Source organism: Oncorhynchus mykiss, chromosome 7 (assembly GCF_013265735.2).
Source record: "Oncorhynchus mykiss isolate Arlee chromosome 7, USDA_OmykA_1.1, whole genome shotgun sequence".
Lineage (NCBI taxonomy): Eukaryota > Metazoa > Chordata > Actinopteri > Salmoniformes > Salmonidae > Oncorhynchus > Oncorhynchus mykiss.
Window position 1 is genome coordinate 83,710,968 of NC_048571.1, and position 19,391 is coordinate 83,730,358.

At 40.7% G+C, this 19,391-nt stretch overlaps 1 protein-coding gene across 1 annotated transcript; it reads left to right on the plus strand.

Moving 5' to 3' along the window:
• Nucleotides 1-393: 393 nt before the first annotated feature.
• LOC110529053 lies at nucleotides 394-1,236 on the plus strand. Its single transcript, XM_021611193.2, has one exon. It carries the CDS (start codon nucleotides 394-396, stop codon nucleotides 1,234-1,236), a length of 843 nt encoding a protein of 280 aa, XP_021466868.2.
• The last annotated feature ends 18,155 nt before the right edge of the window (nucleotides 1,237-19,391 follow it).

Genomic DNA, 19,391 nt, shown 5'->3' on the forward strand with positions numbered 1-19,391 from the left:
TAGGTACACTTCAACTATGACAGACAAAATGAGAAAAAAAAATCCAGAAAATCACATTGAGAGGTAAACATGGCAATGCTTTCACTGATTGCATGTAAAGGAAGATCATTCCTACATGATAGAGTGCTTGCTTTGTTATCATCTGATCTTTTGTCTTTTCTGTCATCCTGTGAACCCCTGTCATTGCTGTTCACGGGCAATATTTTGTTTTTTGGATGCTGAAAACATTTAACTTATTGCCAACCACTAGAAATGGGCATCTATTTCTGAATTAATGTGTCCAGTTGTCTTTAAAAAAAAAACATTTTTTACTAAAGAGCAAATGTTTGTCTTACTCTTTGTCTTAGGTTGGCCATGGGTTGAAAGGGCTTCCTAGGTTGTTTCATCCTGTTTATGTCTCTGGCTTCAGTATCCAATATCAAACAAACCCTTATTTCAATACATGACCTCAGGGGCATAGAGTTTGGCCACACTTTTCCTCGACATGGCCTGATGCTGCTCCACTGGCTAGCCAACAACATTCACACTGACAACAACGGCAACATGAGACTCAATTTCAACCCAACTAGGGGAGACTATGGCTTTAATTTCTATGGAAACGCTGACAGACCCCGCCCATTACCTTTTCTGCCCTCTGAAAGTGGTAGTTACTACTCATTAGGGAATATTGATGGAAATTACAACTATAATGGCACTACGGCACTTCCTGATTATGTCACTCAAAGCTTCTACAACTCATGGATACCTGAGAGAAACAGAGACAGAGTCATTATCAGAGTTAGGGAGGAAGGATCCAATCAGTTAATTGTAGATGAGGTCTACATCACACAGCATTACCCGCCAAATGAAAACAGAGGAAGTGTCTATGATCCAGACAATACATACCCTGTCAGTTTCAGCCTCAAGATCAACGACAACAGTGTGGAGAACATCTGGGGACACACACCTGGGCTGGCACTTCTTTTGGCAATTGCATTGTACTTGGCACGTCCCAAGGTCTCATTTATACAGCAAGTGTTTATTACCATGGAAAGCCAGCATCACATGCAGGATGATGAAACTAAATTGATAAAGCTTGAGGTGAAAACCACAAATAGAGGAGGTGCCAGGATCACCTTCAGTGGTATCCCCAGGAGGCTATTTGACAAGGGTGTGATTTGGGCACTTTATAAGAACAATGACAGTATGGACATGCTAGACTTTTCCTCAGTCATAGGGTGCCTCTGGGTCCTTTGACACCTCAGTACCCCTCAACCCTGGTCACCAGGCCAGGCTTCATTTGTATTATACGGGATTTACAACACATCTGGGGAGGAAATACATAGGAGTCCTGAGATTCATGATGCCAACAGAGAGATTCCTGTTTATATTAGCGGCTATAAGCCTAACGCCAGTCTGCAGCTCTTCGTAAAGGAATGAAAGGCCTGCGCTCGCCTGTATGTGAAAAAGTCCTTCACTGACTGGAAGGAGAAGTTTAATAACTCCTGGGTTGGGTTTTACTCTTCAGAAAAAAACAACACCAATGAATATAATACCTACCAATGGAAATGGGCTGTGAAGTTTTCTGAGGAAAGCCGCTCAGATTGGAAAGATATACCTGAGTATGACGTCTATGTGTACAGGTCTAGTATGCCCATGTCTCCTGGGGTCCAGGCCCGATTCATGCTGGAGAAATCTGGGGGTGAAAAGGCACGCACTCCACCCTGGGAGGTACATACATCAGCAATTTAAAGCACACAACTTTTTACTGGTACGTGCTTTTGTCCATTGTGTTTAGCCGGGTTCTTACATGCCCATCCTCTGCTTATTGTTAATGGATTATTATCTATGGGATTTTTCATCCTGTTTCGTATTGATTACATATGCCATTGATATTATCATTGATATCTAATTGTGTAATTGTCTCCGTCCATTTTTGTTTGTCATTTCTGAACCCTGCTTGTCCTTTTTATTGATTGATTTGAATTGCTAATCTGTGCAGAGTGTAAAAATAAAAATATAAAGAATCTGACCTCAATAAACTATTGATGAAATTGAAGTGAAAACACAATAAAAAGCTGTGAAAACCAAATAATCTTGAGCACTTAGAAGATGGTCTGAGTGCAAGGGTGAGATAATGCTAGCCGGTCACGCTGATTGTTGACTAATGTCCATAGTCAGTCAGTTTTCATATTAATGTAAGGTATTATGAAGGATGGAACCATCTGTGAACTGTCAAATATACTGTACACATACACAAACACACACACAGGACTGCATGAATAAGTTTTAAACCTAAAAATATAACATAATTTCAAGAAACTTAATTTCAAGAAAAGCATGTGTTGTAAGTGAATGGATTTTGCAACTTTATGAAGCTTTCTTTACCCTTCGTGTTCGTTACTAAAGAGCTTCCCCTTCATAAGTTTAGATAAGCCCCCAAACCAGGAAGTACTAAGGTTAACAATGGGCCTCACATCCTCGATGACACAAACCTGTCTTTCTCCATTCCCGACCAGTGGGTTTGTCCGCACATGGTATGTACTGTAGGCTTCAACGCTGACATACCCTGCCGATAACATTCTCTGCCCTCTGAAATAAGTAGTTATTACTCTCTAGGGATAAATTTAATTTATTTTGAAACATGTGTAAAACAGTGGTGTTGTAGATCAGCCTTTTTAAAACTCAGTTTTACTGACCCTTGTCTCGTATCTGCCCTGTCTACTGGTTGTGTATGTCGACTACCAGAGGCATATTTGAGACAGAGGAGAGAGGAGTTTTATTTTGATGTGAGGACAACAATACATCATGCTACAGTATCGATCAATTAACAAATTTCCAAATGTTATTTTGGAAGACCTTATGGTACATATTGTGAAAGATTAAAGTGACAGTTCACTCCAAATTCAAAGTTGTAAGAACTTTTCTGACATTTTTAGACCTAACGTTTTCATATCTAGTGGTTTAACTATGTTCCTGAACACTTTTAATGTATTGTCAAACACTAGAAATCAATTACAGATTAAAAATGTAAACATTTCTGAAGGTACAAACATTGACACAATCGTTGCTCTGACTTCGGTTGGCCATAAGTGGGAAAGGTTTCCTAGGTTGTTACATCCTGCTTTTGTCTCTGGCCTCATTATGCCCTATAAATGCCAATACACTGTAACCATTACCTCAATAAATGATCTCAAAGACAGAGTTTGGCCACACCTCTCCACAACATGAACTGATGAGGCTCCAGTGGCTAGCCAACGACATGAATATTGAAAACAATGGCAATATGAGAATTGATTTTGATCCAACTAGGGGAGACTATGGCATTTATTTATATGGAAATTATTGCCCTGAAAGATCCCTTCTGTTACCTTTTCTGTTGCCAGAAAGCTGAAGTTACGACTCACTAGAGAACTTGTCCCCTGAAAGAGGAAGCTACTACTCACTAGATCATTTGTCCTGTGAAAACGGAAGTTACTATTCTCTAAGGAATGTGTCCGCTGGAAGAGGAAGTTACTACTCATTAGATAATTTGTCCTCGGAAAGAGGAAGATGCTACTCACTAGACCATTTGTCCACTGAAATAGGAAGATGCTACTCACTAGACCATTTGTCCACTGAAATAGGAAGATGCTACTCACTAGACCATTTGTCCCGTGAAAGAGGAAGTTACTACTCACTAGGGATTTCTGCAGGAGGAAATAGAAATTACAATAACGCTACATCGAGGAGTTCAGACAGAGAATCAGGGTCAGAATTCAGTCAGCACTTAGTGAAGTCTACATCACACAGCATTTTCACCCAGATGAGTACAGGAGGGAGAAGCTGTGATCCAAGCTATACATACTGTGTGGATGTCAACCTCCTAAGAGAAATTAAAATGCTCTCAACCTTTACCGGAGGTGAAACTCCATATAAAGACGTGATTCATGAAAAAAAGTCTGAAGCATCTTGTAAAAACCTGGAGGACACCTGGTCTGCCACTTTTACTGTCAAATGTACAGTACTGAGTCAGGTAACCAACTGTACAGTACTGAGTCAGGTAACCAACTGTACAGTACTGAGTCAGGTAACCAACTGTACAGTACTGAGTCAGGTAACCAACTGTACAGTACTGAGTCAGGTAACCAACTGTACAGTATTGAGTCAGGTAACCAACTGTACAGTACTGAGTCAGGTAACCAACTGTACAGTACTGAGTCAGGTAACCAACTGTACAGTACTGAGTAAGGTAACCAACTGTACAGTATTGAGTCAGGTAACCAACTGTACAGTACTGAGTCAGGTAAACAACTCTACAGTACTGAGTCAGGTAACCAACTGTACAGTACTGAGTCAGGTAAACAACTCTACAGTACTGAGTCAGGTAACCAACTGTACAGTAATGAGTCAGGTAACCAACTGTACAGTACTGAGTCAGGTAACCAACTGTACAGTACTGAGTCAGGTAAACAACTCTACAGTACTGAGTCAGGTAACCAACTGTACAGTACTGAGTCAGGTAACCAACTGTACAGTACTGAGTCAGGTAACCAACTGTACAGTATTGAGTCAGGTAACCAACTGTACAGTACTGAGTCAGGTAACCAACTGTACAGTATTGAGTCAGGTAACCAACTGTACAGTACTGAGTCAGGTAAACAACTGTACAGTACTGAGTCAGGTAACCAACTGTACAGTACTGAGTCAGGTAAACAACTGTACAGTACTGAGTCAGGTAACCAACTGTACAGTACTGAGTCAGGTAACCAACTGTACAGTACTGAGTCAGGTAACCAACTGTACAGTACTGAGTCAGGTAAACAACTCTACAGTACTGAGTCTGGTAACCAACTGTACAGTACTGAGTCAGGTAAACAATTGTACAGTACTGAGTCAGGTAAACCACCAACTGTACAGTATTGAGTCAGGTAAACAATTGTACAGTACTGAGTCAGGTAACCAACTGTACAGTACTGAGTCAGGTAACCAACTGTACAGTACTGAGTCAGGTAACCAACTGTACAGTACTGAGTCAGGTAACCAACTGTACAGTACTGAGTCAGGTAACCAACTGTACAGTACTGAGTCAGGTAACCAACTGTACAGTACTGAGTCAGGTAAACCACCAACTGTACAGTACTGAGTCAGGTAACCAACTGTACAGTACTGAGTCAGGTAACCAACTGTACAGTATTGAGTCAGGTAACCAACTGTACAGTACTGAGTCAGGTAACCAACTGTACAGTACTGAGTCAGGTAACCAAATGTACAGTACTGAGTCAGGTAACCTACTGTACAGTACTGAGTCAGGTAACCAACTGTACAGTACTGAGTCAGGTAAACCACCAACTGTACAGTATTGAGTCAGGTAAACAATTGTACAGTACTGAGTCAGGTAAACAACTGTACAGTACTGAGTCAGGTAAACAACAGTGCAGTACTGAGTCAGGTAAACAACTCTACAGTACTGAGTCAGGTAACCAACTGTACAGTATTGAGTCAGGTAACCAACTGTACAGTATTGAGTCAGGTAAACAATTGTACAGTACTGAGTCAGGTAAACAACTGTACAGTACTGAGTCAGGTAAACAACTGTGCAGTACTGAGTCAGGTAAACAACTGTACAGTACTGAGTCAGGTAAACAACTGTACAGTACTGAGTCAGAGAAACCTCCAACTGTACAGTACTGAGTCAGGTAAACCACCAACTGTATAGTACTGAGTCAGGTAAACCTCCAACTGTACAGTACTGAGTCAGGTAAACCTCCAACTGTACAGTACTGAGTCAGGTAAACCACCAACAGTACAGTACTCCACACGCTCCAGGGGACTCAGGTAAACCACCAAGGCTTTGTGTCATTTAAATTCTGAATGACAGGATGGAGAATGACGACTTCATATTTGAAAACTACGCAAGAAGTAAAAGCCAGGATCATCTGGATCCCCAAGAGGCTTTTGGACCAGGATGTAATGGTGGTGCTTCATGAGGATAGTGATGGTGATAGAGTTTATCTATTTTTGTTTAACTAGTCAAGTCAGTAAAGAACAAATTCTTATTTACAATGACAGCCCCACCCCGGCCAAACCCTAACACTGGGCCAATTGTGCGCCGCCCTATGGGACTCCCAATCACAGACGGATGTGATACAGCTTGGAATCGAACCAAGGTCTGTAGTGATGCCTCAGCACTGAGATGCAGTGCTTTAGAAGTTAATTTGCAATCTGAATTCACTAGAACCATGCATTGTGCCTTAGACCTTTGTGCCACTCGGGAACCCCAGTAGGAGTGAGCTAGACTGTGTCTTGGCTGACAGAGACTCTGGCAGCACCTCAGTACCCCTCAACCCTCTAGGTCAGGCTTCATAAAAGTATCATGCTCAACCACTGTCGGGAAGGAGGTCTGGAGAGGTTTTAAGTTTCATGATGCCAACAGAGAGAATCCTGCTGATAATTTTAGCTATGATTCCAGTCTGCAGCTCTTCGTAAAGGATGGAAAGGCCTGCGCTCGCCTGTATGTGACGAAGTCCTTCACTGACTGGAAGGAGAAGTTAAATAACTCCTGGGTGGGGTTCAACTCTTCCCTTAATAAATCCATGCTCTACTATAATACCTGGCAATGGGCAGTGTCTTTTCCGAAAGAAATACAATCAGATTTTGGAGGGCTTAGCTGAATATAACGTCTATATCTAGTATAGTCATCGCTCCTGTGGTCCCGGTCTGATTTATGCTGCAGTGTAGATCCAGTGAAATAGCCCTACTATGCCTTGCGAGAGAGTTGTGCTCAGACAAATCATATCGTAAAGGGATTATAGATGAGCTGTAGTGACAGTAGAAATTGACAGAGAAATCACCCTGTCATGTACAATGCATCAACAATTTACACAATAATATTATTATTATTATTTAATTTTTTTTGTGTTGGCATTGTGTTGTACGTTATTTGGTTCTTAGATGTGCTTCTTCTGCCTTTCAGGTTTATATATTATTACACAGTATCCTGTTTCATATTGATTACGCAACGTTGATAATGTAGCTGATAACGGACTGTGTAAATACCTCTTGTCAGTGTTTGTTTCATTTCTACACCCTGCTTGTACTTTTTATTGATTGATTTTGCTAATCTGTGTGAAATGTGAAAGAAAGAGAGCCAGTTCTCGCCGTCTGGTCAATCAAATGGGGGAAAAAATAAACACTTGTGAACAGTCAAGTTTGACTCATCCTCAACATAATGAAAAGCTGACAGGTTCTGGAGCTGGTCAATGCAGATTTATTGAATTCAGTCAATGAAATTGTTCAATTTTGAGCTTGACGCTTTTGCCGATGAGTGTCAAGTATTTACATACTGTATCAGACAAGGTTTTGAAAGAAGCCACCCGAAGACAAACAAACAAACAAGGAAACAAACACACACACAGAGCAATGATTACAGCATCAACGGTGGTTATGATTAGCATTAGCATTAGCATAGCATGCATTAATAATCTAAACGCTGCATTCACCTTTCTAGATCACTTCAGATATTATGATTAGCATTAGCATAGCATGCATTAATAATCTAAACGCTGCATTCACCTTTCTAGATCACTTCAGATATTATGATTAGCATTAGCATAGCATGCATTAATAATCTAAACGCTGCATTCTCCTTTCTAGATCACTTCAGATATTATGATATGTGAATTGAAATAGAATGATTTAACATCTCTGGAGAGACCGTTATGGGGGATTGTGTGTAGATTGATTTAAGAAAAAAACAAAGAATTTAATCAATTTTGAGAATAAGTCTGTAACGTAACAACATGTAGAAAAAGTGAAAGGGTCTGAATACTTTCTGAATGCACTGTAACCAGATACATAAACAGCCGTCTATGGTCTAGCTACCGGTATAGGGACCAACCTATTCCACATGGTAGGGTACTAGGGGCCTTTTGGCAGGGCACGCAAACCATAGTTGGCTGTGCATCCTGCTGGAAACATGCATTGTCGAACCAGAGCCAAGTCACGGTCAATCCGTATAGGACCTTTTCAATCTCAAATGGCAGTGATCCTTTGGCACGTGTTGGGGGCGATGAAACAACAAAGCCCCATTCAATGAAAGGAAGTGGAGTGGGCGGCGGAGCGATTTGCATGTCGAGCTTGGCAAAAGGGGGCATGAATTGTTGACATCCAAACTCATTGTGATGCACTCAGGTTACAAACTAGGTTTTAGACGATTCTTCTTGACCAACATTATCAACATTATTATTACAATTTGTAGTCAATTTTGACATTAGAATACATATTTCTGACTCTAATCGATTAGTTGGTTTTTAGGGGCAGTAGTTCATTAAGTGAAATATTAGCTTGATCTGAAGTTCATTACAGTATGGCAAATCTAATTAAGTTCATTTGCGTAAAATATGATGTTTCTGTTTATTATTTTCAATAAATGTGCAAAAATGTCTAAAAACATGTTGTCACTTTGTCATCATGGATGAGAGAAAAAAAATCTGTTTCATCCGTTTTTAATTCAGGCAGTACCAACATGTGGAATAAGACAAGGGTATGAATACTTTCTGAACAGAAGGTTCACATGATGGAAGTTAGAAGTAGCCTAAATATTCATTATTTAATATATAGAATAAAATGCACTGACTATTATGTGACAAAAAATACCTGCGACTAAAACTAGACCGAACTGTTCTAGTTTTAGTTGCCTGAAATGTGACTAAGACTAAAATGAAATGACTAAAATGTGACTAAGACTAAAAAGTGTTTTAAGACTATAACTAAATAAAAAAACACTGGCATGTTGTTCAGCTAAAATAGTTGAACAATCTTTTATCAATGGCAGTACAACTACATGTGATATGATCACGTATTTCCATTGTGGTCCTCGTGAAATTACACGAAAACAAAATATACACACGAATTATAACACTGAAAAACTAAAACAATTATCTCAAATACATCTCATCAATAGGGAGAAAACCGTAGAAGGAATCTAATTGATTACCAAAAGTAACATTCAATGAAACAATTATCCTTTCTATTAGCCGGAGCAGTTTTAAAGCATTTTTTCCAATAAACACTTCTTATGGTTTATCTTAAAAGTCCATAATGTATGGATGTATCTTTATGAATTGGTATTCTGTTCCTCTGCACCAGTGTTAAAACGTTCTAACAAGGGACACAAAAGGTTATTTGTCATGCTATTTCATTACCAGATCATATCGAGAAGCCCAGTAGACCATGTCATTTGTTGTCATTATATCCAGAAACATTTATAAGTCGGGTGTTGCACAATAGTCTATCCCACACAAACTATGCACAGAAGAGTAGGTCTCCAATCCAAGGCAAGAAAACATATGCAAACATAGACTCATTACCTTGATGCTTTCTCTGTTAAAATCTAACAAGACCTTGCTGTAAATCAAGCAGGAAACAACAGACTATCAACATCAATTATTAGATTCAACGTGGATCCAGGAAAAACTGGGTAGTGCGTATGGTGCTGAACTTCCTGCCATCCAGGACCTCTATACCAGGTGGTGTCAGAGGAAGGCCCCCAAAAAAGTGTCAAGCACTCCAGCCACCCTAGTCATAAACTGTTCTCTCTGCCACCGCACGGCATGCTGTATCGAGCGCCAAGTATGGGACAAAAAGGCTCCAAAACAGCTTATACCGGGAAGAGCAGCTGCTGTTTTGGCAGCAGCTAATAGGGATCTTTAATAAATACAAGTACAAATACCCCCAAGCCATAAGACTGCTGAACAATTGTTATTATTTTACCAGGTAAGTTGACTGAGAGCACATTCTCAGCAACGACCCGGGGGACAGTTACAGTGGAGAGGAGGGGGGATGAATGAGCCGTTTTGAAGTTGGGGATGATTAGGTGACCATGATGGTATGAGGACCAGATTGGGAATTTAGCCAGGACACCGGGGTTAACACCCCTACTCTTACGATAAGTGCCATGGGATCTTCAGTGATGACAGAGAGTCAGGACAGACTTTTAACGTCCCATCCGAAAGAAAACACCTTACACAGGGCAATGTCCCCAATCACTGCCCAGGGGCATTGACATATACAGTATTTTTTAGAACAAAATAAAGAGTGCCTCCTACTGGCCTTGCAGCAGCATTTCCAGCAGTTACAATCCATTTCTGATATCTGTATAAAGAATAATGTGATAGAAAATGAGGCAACGGTGTGCTTTACGACCATGCCGTGTTAATCCGACAGAAAGAATTTTAAAAAATGAAATGATGTCCCCCCCACTTCTAAAACCGAAGTTGCGCCCCTGGATTTAACAACAACTTACACTGCCATAAATACAAGGAAAGAAAAATTATGTTTTATGTAACATGATTTTGGACAAGTACGTCAAGACACCAACCATGAGAAATGGTTAAACTCGTGAATTTGAAATGGTTAAACTCTTGAATATAGCTATGATCCCGTTTATATCTTAATGTAATGACATGACAAAATTTGGCAGATTATTATCAATGACTTGTCAACAGCTGTAACAAGTTGTCCAGTGTAGGAAATCCTCACTGGTATGCTTGTATATAGAAAGACCCCAGTCCTTAATGATTACAAGATTAGCCATAACATGATTCAGCGACCATGCTAAGAATAGTAGTACTCAGTGATGTCTTCAGTTGGATTTGCCCCAAACATAATGCTTTCTATTCAGTACAAAAAAAATACAATTTTTGTTGCAATTTTACTTTAGTGCAAACAGGATGCATGTTATGGAATATGTTGTATTCAGTACTGGCTTCCTTCTTTTCACTCTGTCATTTAGGTCAGTATTGTGGAGTAACTACAATGTTGTTGATCCATCCCCAGCTTTTTCTTATAACATTAAACTCTGTAGCTGTAATAAAGTCATAAATTGGCTTCATGGTGAAATCCCAGAAGGTTTTCCTTCCTCTCCGGCCAATAAGAGAGATGGACGACTGTATCTCTCTAGTGACTGGGTGTATTGATACACCATCCAAAGTGTAATTATTAACTTCACCATGCTCAAAGGGATATTCAATGTCTGTTATATATATATTTTTTTACCAATCTACCAATAGGTGCCCTTCGTTGCGAGGCATTGGAAAATCTCCCTGGTCTTTGTGGTTGAAACTGTGTTTGAAATTCACTACTTGACTGAGGGACCTTACAGATACTTGTATGTGTTGGGGTATATGGAGATGAGGTAATCATTCAAAAATCACGTGAAACACTATTATTGCAAATTAACTTAATTAGATTTGCCATACTGTAATAAACTCTAGATCAAGCTAATATTTCACTTAATGAACTGCTGCCCCTAAAAATCAAATAATCGATATGAGTCAGAAACATGTATTCTAATGTCAAAATTGACTACAAATTGTAATAATAATGTTGATAATGTTGGTCAAGAAGTCTCGTCTAAAACCTAGTTTGTAACCTGAGTGCATCACAATGAGTTTGGATGTCAACAATTCATGCCCCGTTTTGCCAAGCTCGACATGCAAATGGCTCCGCCGCCCACTCCACTTCCTTTCATTGAATGGGGCTTTGTTGTTTCATCGCCCCCAACACGTGCCAAAGGATCACTGCCATTTGAGATTGAAAAGGTCCTATACGGATTGACCATGCCTTGGCTCTGGTTCGACAATGCATGTTTCCAGCAGGATGCACAGCCAACTATGGTTTGCGTGCCCTGCCAAAAGGACCCTAGTACCCTACCATGTGGAAAAGGTTGGTCCCTATACCGGTAGCTAGACCATAGATGGCTGTTTATGTATCTGGTTACAGTGCATTCAGAAAGTATTCAGACCCTTTCACTTTTTCTACATGTTGTTACGTTACAGACTTATTCTCAAAATTGATTAAATTCTTTGTTTTTTTCTTAAATCAATCTACACACAATCCCCCATAATGGTCTCTCCAGAGATGTTATATCATTCTATTTCACTTCACATATCATAATATCTGAAGTGATCTAGAAAGGTGAATGCAGCGTTTAGACTATTAATGCATGCTATGCTAATGCTAATCATAATATCTGAAGTGATCTAGAAAGGTGAATGCAGCGTTTAGATTATTAATGCATGCTATGCTAATGCTAATCATAATATCTGAAGTGATCTAGAAAGGTGAATGCAGCGTTTAGATTATTAATGCATGCTATGCTAATGCTAATCAAAACCACCGTTGATGCTGTAATCATTGCTCTGTGTGTGTGTTTGTTTACTTGTTTGTTTGTTTGTCTTCGGGTGGCTTCTTTCAAAACCTTGTCTGATACAGTATGTAAATACTTGACACTCATCGGCAAAAGCGTCAAGCTCAAAATTGAACAATTTCATTGACTGAATTCAATAAATCTGCATTGACCAGCTCCAGAACCTGTCAGCTTTTCATTATGTTGAGGATGAGTCAAACTTGACTGTTCACAAGTGTTTATTTTTTCCCCCATTTGATTGACCAGATGGCGAGAACTGGCTCTCTTTCTTTCACATTTCACACAGATTAGCAAAATCAATCAATAAAAAGTACAAGCAGGGTGTAGAAATGAAACAAACACTGACAAGAGGTATTTACACAGTCCGTTATCAGCTACATTATCAACGTTGCGTAATCAATATGAAACAGGATACTGTGTAATAATATATAAACCTGAAAGGCAGAAGAAGCACATCTAAGAACCAAATAATGTACAACACAATGCTAACACTAAAAAATTTAAATAACTGTATTATTGTGTAAATTGTTGATGCATTGTACATGACAGGGTGATTTCTCTGTCAATTTCTACTGTCACTACAGCTCATCTATAATCCCTTTACGATATGATTTGTCTGAGCACAACTCTCTCGCAAGGCATAGTAGGGCTATTTCACTGGATCTACACTGCAGCATAAATCAGACCGGGACCACAGGAGCGATGACTATACTAGATATAGACGTTATATTCAGCTAAGCCCTCCAAAATCTGATTGTATTTCTTTCGGAAAAGACACTGCCCATTGCCAGGTATTATAGTAGAGCATGAATTTATTAAGGGAAGAGTTGAACCCCACCCAGGAGTTATTTAACTTCTCCTTCCAGTCAGTGAAGGACTTCGTCACATACAGGCGAGCGCAGGCCTTTCCATCCTTTACGGAGAGCTGCAGACTGGAATCATAGCTAAAATTATCAGCAGGATTCTCTCTGTTGGCATCATGAAACTTAAAGCCTCTCCAGACCTCCTTCCCGACAGTGGTTGAGCATGATACTTTTATGAAGCCTGACCTAGAGGGTTGAGGGGTACTGAGGTGTTGCCAGAGTCTCTGTCAGCCAAGACACAGTCTAGCTCACTCCTACTGGGGTTCCCGAGTGGCACAAAGGTCTAAGGCACAATGCATGGTTCTAGTGCATTCAGATTGCAAATTAACTTCTAAAGCACTGCATCTCAGTGCTGAGGCATCACTACAGACCTTGCTTCGATTCCAAGCTGTATCACATCCGTCTGTGATTGGGAGTCCCATAGGGCGGCGCACAATTGGCCCAGTGTTAGGGTTTGGCCGGGGTGGGGCTGTCATTGTAAATAAGAATTTGTTCTTTACTGACTTGCCTAGTTAAACAAAAATAGCCTAGTTGCCTAGTTAATTGCCTAGTTAAACATCACCATCACTATCCTCATGAAGCACCACCATTACATCCTGGTCCAAAAGCCTCTTGAGGATCCAGATGATCCTGGCTTTTACTTCTTGCGTAGTTTTCAAATATGAAGTCGTCATTCTCCATCCTGTCATTCAGAATTTAAATGACACAAAGCCTTGGTGGTTTACCTGAGTCCCCTCGAGCGTGTGGAGTACTGTACAGTTGGTGGTTTAGTTGGTGGTTTACCTGACTCAGTACTGTACAGTTGGAGGTTTACCTGACTCAGTACTGTACAGTTGGAGGTTTACCTGACTCAGTACTGTACAGTTGGAGGTTTACCTGACTCAGTGCTATACAGTTGGTGGTTTACCTGACTCAGTACTGTACAGTTGGAGGTTTACCTGACTCAGTACTATACAGTTGGTGGTTTACCTGACTCAGTACTGTACAGTTGGAGGTTTACCTGACTCAGTACTGTACAGTTGGTGGTTTCTCTGACTCAGTACTGTACAGTTGTTTACCTGACTCAGTACTGTACAGTTGGAGGTTTACCTGACTCAGTGCTATACAGTTGGTGGTTTACCTGACTCAGTACTGTACAGTTGGAGGTTTACCTGACTCAGTACTGTACAGTTGGAGGTTTACCTGACTCAGTGCTATACAGTTGGTGGTTTACCTGACTCAGTACTGTACAGTTGGAGGTTTACCTGACTCAGTACTATACAGTTGGTGGTTTACCTGACTCAGTACTGTACAGTTGGAGGTTTACCTGACTCAGTACTGTACAGTTGGTGGTTTCTCTGACTCAGTACTGTACAGTTGTTTACCTGACTCAGTACTGTACAGTTGGAGGTTTACCTGACTCAGTACTGTACAGTTGGAGGTTTACCTGACTCAGTGCTATACAGTTGGTGGTTTACCTGACTCAGTACTGTACAGTTGGAGGTTTACCTGACTCAGTACTATACAGTTGGTGGTTTACCTGACTCAGTACTGTACATTTGGAGGTTTACCTGACTCAGTACTGTACAGTTGGTGGTTTCTCTGACTCAGTACTGTACAGTTGTTTACCTGACTCAGTACTGTACAGTTGTTTACCTGACTCAGTACTGTACAGTTGTTTACCTGACTCAGTACTGCACAGTTGTTTACCTGACTCAGTACTGTACAGTTGTTTACCTGACTCAGTACTGTACAATTGTTTACCTGACTCAATACTGTACAGTTGGTGGTTTCTCTGACTCAGTACTGTACAGTTGTTTACCTGACTCAGTACTGTACAGTTGTTTACCTGACTCAGTACTGTACAGTTGTTTACCTGACTCAGTACTGCACAGTTGTTTACCTGACTCAGTACTGTACAATTGTTTACCTGACTCAATACTGTACAGTTGGTGGTTTACCTGACTCAGTACTGTACAGTTGTTTACCAGACTCAATACTGTACAGTTGGTGGTTTACCTGACTCAGTACTGTACAGTTGGTTACCTGACTCAGTACTGTACAGTTGGTTACCTGACTCAGTACTGTACAGTTGGTTACCTGACTCAGTACTGTACAGTTGGTTACCTGACTCAGTACTGTACAGTTGGTTACCTGACTCGGTACTGTAGAGTTGTTTACCTGACTCAGTACTGTACAGTTGGTTACCTGACTCAGTACTGTAGAGTTGTTTACCTGACTCAGTACTGTACAGTTGGTTACCTGACTCAATACTGTAGAGTTGGTTACCTGACTGAGTACTGTACAGTTGGTTACCTGACTCAGTACTGTACAGTTGGTTACCTGACTCAGTACTGTACAGTTGGTTACCTGACTCAGTAATGTACAGTTGTTTACCTGACTCAGTACTGTACAGTAGGTTACCTGACTCAGTACTGTACATTTGGTTACCTGACTCAGTACTGTACAGTTGGGTACCTGACTCAGTACAGTACAGTTGGTTACCTGACTCAGTACTGTACAGTTGTTTACCTGACTCAGTACTGTACAGTTGGTGGTTTACCTGACTCAGTACTGTACAGTTGGTTACCTGACTCAGTACTGTACAGTTGGTGGTTTACCTGACTCAGTACTGTACAGTTGGTTACCTGACTCAGTACTGTACAGTTGGTTACCTGACTCAGTACTGTAAAGTTTGTTACCTGACTCAGTACTGTAGAGTTGTTTACCTGACTCAGTACTGTACAGTTGGTTACCTGACTCAGTACTGTAGAGTTGTTTACCTGACTCAGTACTGTACAGTTGTGTACCTGACTCAGTACTGTACAGTTGGTGGTTTACCCGACTCAGTACTGTACAGTTGGTTACCTGACTCAGTACTGTACAGTTGGTTACCTGACTCAGTACTGTACAGTTGGTTACCTGACTCAGTACTGTACAGTTTGTTACCTGACTCAATACTGTAGAGTTGTTTACCTGACTCAGTACTGTACAGTTGGTTACCTGACTCAGTACTGTAGAGTTGTTTACCTGACTCAGTACTGTACAGTTGTGTACCTGACTCAGTACTGTACAGTTGGTGGTTTACCCGACTCAGTACTGTACAGTTGGTTACCTGACTCAGTACTGTACAGTTGGTTACCTGACTCAGTACTGTACAGTTGGTTACCTGACTCAGTACTGTACAGTTTGTTACCTGACTCAATACTGTACAGTTGTTTACCTGACTCAGTACTGTACAGTTGGTTACCTGACTCAGTACTGTAGAGTTGTTTACCTGACTCAGTACTGTACAGTTGGTTATCTGACTCAGTACTGTACAGTTGGTTACCTGACTCAGTACTGTACAGTTGGTTACCTGACTCAGTACTGCACAGTTGTTTACCTGACTCAGTACTGTACAGTTGGTTACCTGACTCAATAGTGTACAGTTGGTTACCTGACTCAGTACTGTACAGTTGGTTACCTGACTCAGTACTGTACAGTTGGTTACCTGACTCAGTACTGTACAGTTGGTTACCTGACTCAGTACTGTAGAGTTGTTTACCTGACTCAGTACTGTACAGTTGGTTACCTGACTCAGTACTGTAGAGTTGTTTACCTGACTCAGTACTGTACAGTTGGTTACCTGACTCAATAGTGTACAGTTGGTTACCTGACTCAGTACTGTACAGTTGGTTACCTGACTCAGCACTGTACAGTTGGTTACCTGACTCAATACTGTACAGTTGGTTACCTGACTCAATAGTGTACAGTTGGTTACCTGACTCAGTACTGTACAGTTGGTTACCTGACTCAGTACTGTACAGTTGGTTACCTGACTCAGTACTGTAGAGTTGTTTACCTGACTCAGTACTGTACAGTTGGTTACCTGACTCAATAGTGTACAGTTGGTTACCTGACTCAGTACTGTACAGTTGGTTACCTGACTCAATACTGTACAGTTGGTTACCTGACTCAATAGTGTACAGTTGGTTACCTGACTCAGTACTGTACAGTTGGTTACCTGACTCAGTACTGTACAGTTGGTTACCTGACTCAATACTGTACAGTTGGTTACCTGACTCAGTACTGTACAGTTGGTTACCTGACTCAGCACTGTACAGTTGGTTACCTGACTCAATACTGTACAGTTGGTTACCTGACTCAGCACTGTACAGTTGGTTACCTGACTCAGTACTGTAGAGTTGTTTACCTGACTCAGTACTGTACAGTTGGTTACCTGACTCAATACTGTACAGTTGGTTACCTGACTCAGTACTGTACAGTTGGTTACCTGACTCAGTACTGTACAGTTGGTTACCTGACTCAATACTGTACAGTTGGTTACCTGACTCAGTACTGTACAGTTGGTTACCTGACTCAGTACTGTACATTTGACAGTAAAAGTGGCAGACCAGGTGTCCTCCAGGTTTTTACAAGATGCTTCAGACTTTTTTTCATGAATCACGTCTTTATATGGAGTTTCACCTCCGGTAAAGGAGCATTTTAATTTCTCTTAGGAGGTTGACATCCACACAGTATGTATAGCTTGGATCACAGCTTCTCCCTCCTGTACTCATCTGGGTGAAAATGCTGTGTGATGTAGACTTCACTAAGTGCTGACTGAATTCTGACCCTGATTCTCTGTCTGAACTCCTCGATGTAGCGTTATTGTAATTTCTATTTCCTCCTGCAGAAATCCCTAGTGAGTAGTAACTTTCTCTTTCAGGGGACACCCTTCCTGGTGAGTAGTAACTTCCTCTTTCACGGGACAAATGGTCTAGTGAGTAGTAGCTTCCTCTTTCAGGGGACACACTTCCTAGTGAGTAGTAACTTCCTCTTTCACGGGACAAATGGTCTAGTGAGTAGCATCTTCCTATTTCAGTGGACAAATGGTCTAGTGAGTAGCATCTTCCTCTTTCAGTGGACAAATGGTCTAGTGAGTAGTAACTTCCTCTCTCAGTGGACAATTGGTCTAGTGAGGAGTAACTTCCTCTTTCGGAGGACAAATTATCCACTGAGTAGTAACTTCCTCTTCCAGCGGACACATTCCTTAGAGAATAGTAACTTCCGTTTTCACAGGACAAATGATCTAGTGAGTAGTAGCTTCCTCTTTCAGGGGACAAGTTCTCTAGTGAGTCGTAACTTCAGCTTTCTGGCAACAGAAAAGGTAACAGAAGGGATCTTTCAGGGCAATAATTTCCATATAAATAAATGCCATAGTCTCCCCTAGTTGGATCAAAATCAATTCTCATATTGCCATTGTTTTCAATATTCATGTCGTTGGCTAGCCACTGGAGCCTCATCAGTTCATGTTGTGGAGAGGTGTGGCCAAACTCTGTCTTTGAGATCATTTATTGAGGTAATGGTTACAGTGTATTGGCATTTATAGGGCATAATGAGGCCAGAGACAAAAGCAGGATGAAACAACGTAGGAAACCTTTTCCACTTATGGCCAACCGAAGTCAGAGCAACAATTGTGTCAATGTTTGTACCTTCAGAAATGTTTAAATTTTTTGATCTGTAATTGCTTACTAGTGTTTGACAATACATTAAAAGTGTTCAGGAACATAGTTAAACCACTAGATATGAAAACGTTAGGTCTAAAAATGTCAGAAAAGTTCTGACAACTTTGAATTTGGAGTGAACTGTCACTTTAATCCTTCACAATATGTACCATAAGGTCTTCCAAAATAACATTTGGAAATTTGTTAATTGATCGATACTGTAGTATGATGTATTATTGTCCTCACATCAAAATAAAACTAATGAGTAACCAAAAAATATATAATCTTCCTGTGCAGCCTACCACCAGAATCAAATTTTGACTGTGTTTGTCTCTCTCCTCTGTCTAAAATATGCCTCTGGTAGTCTACATACACAACCAGTAGACAGGGCAGATACGAGACAAGGGTCAGTAAAACTGAGTTTTAAAAAGGCTGATCTACAACACCACTGTTTAACACATGTTTCAAAATAAATTAAATTTATCCCTAGAGAGTAATAACTACTTATTTCAGAGGGCAGAGAATGTTATCGGCAGGGTATGTCAGCGTTGAAGCCTACAGTACATACCATGTGCGGACAAACCCACTGGTCGGGAATGGAGGAAGACAGGTTTGTGTCATCGAGGATGTGAGGCCCATTGTTAACCTTAGTACTTCCTGGTTTGGGGGCTTATCTAAACTTATGAAGGGGAAGCTCCAGATAGCCCAGAATAAGTTGATCAGGGTAGTTTTGAAGGTGAGTCCATGCACTCACATAGGCAGCAGCCAGCTGCTTTCAGGAACTAAACTGGCTGCCTGTTGAGGCTAGGGTGTCCCAGATTAAACTAGGTTTGGTTTACAGGAGTATTTATGGTCCTGCGCCCAGATATTTAAGTGATTACTTTCCTGGTG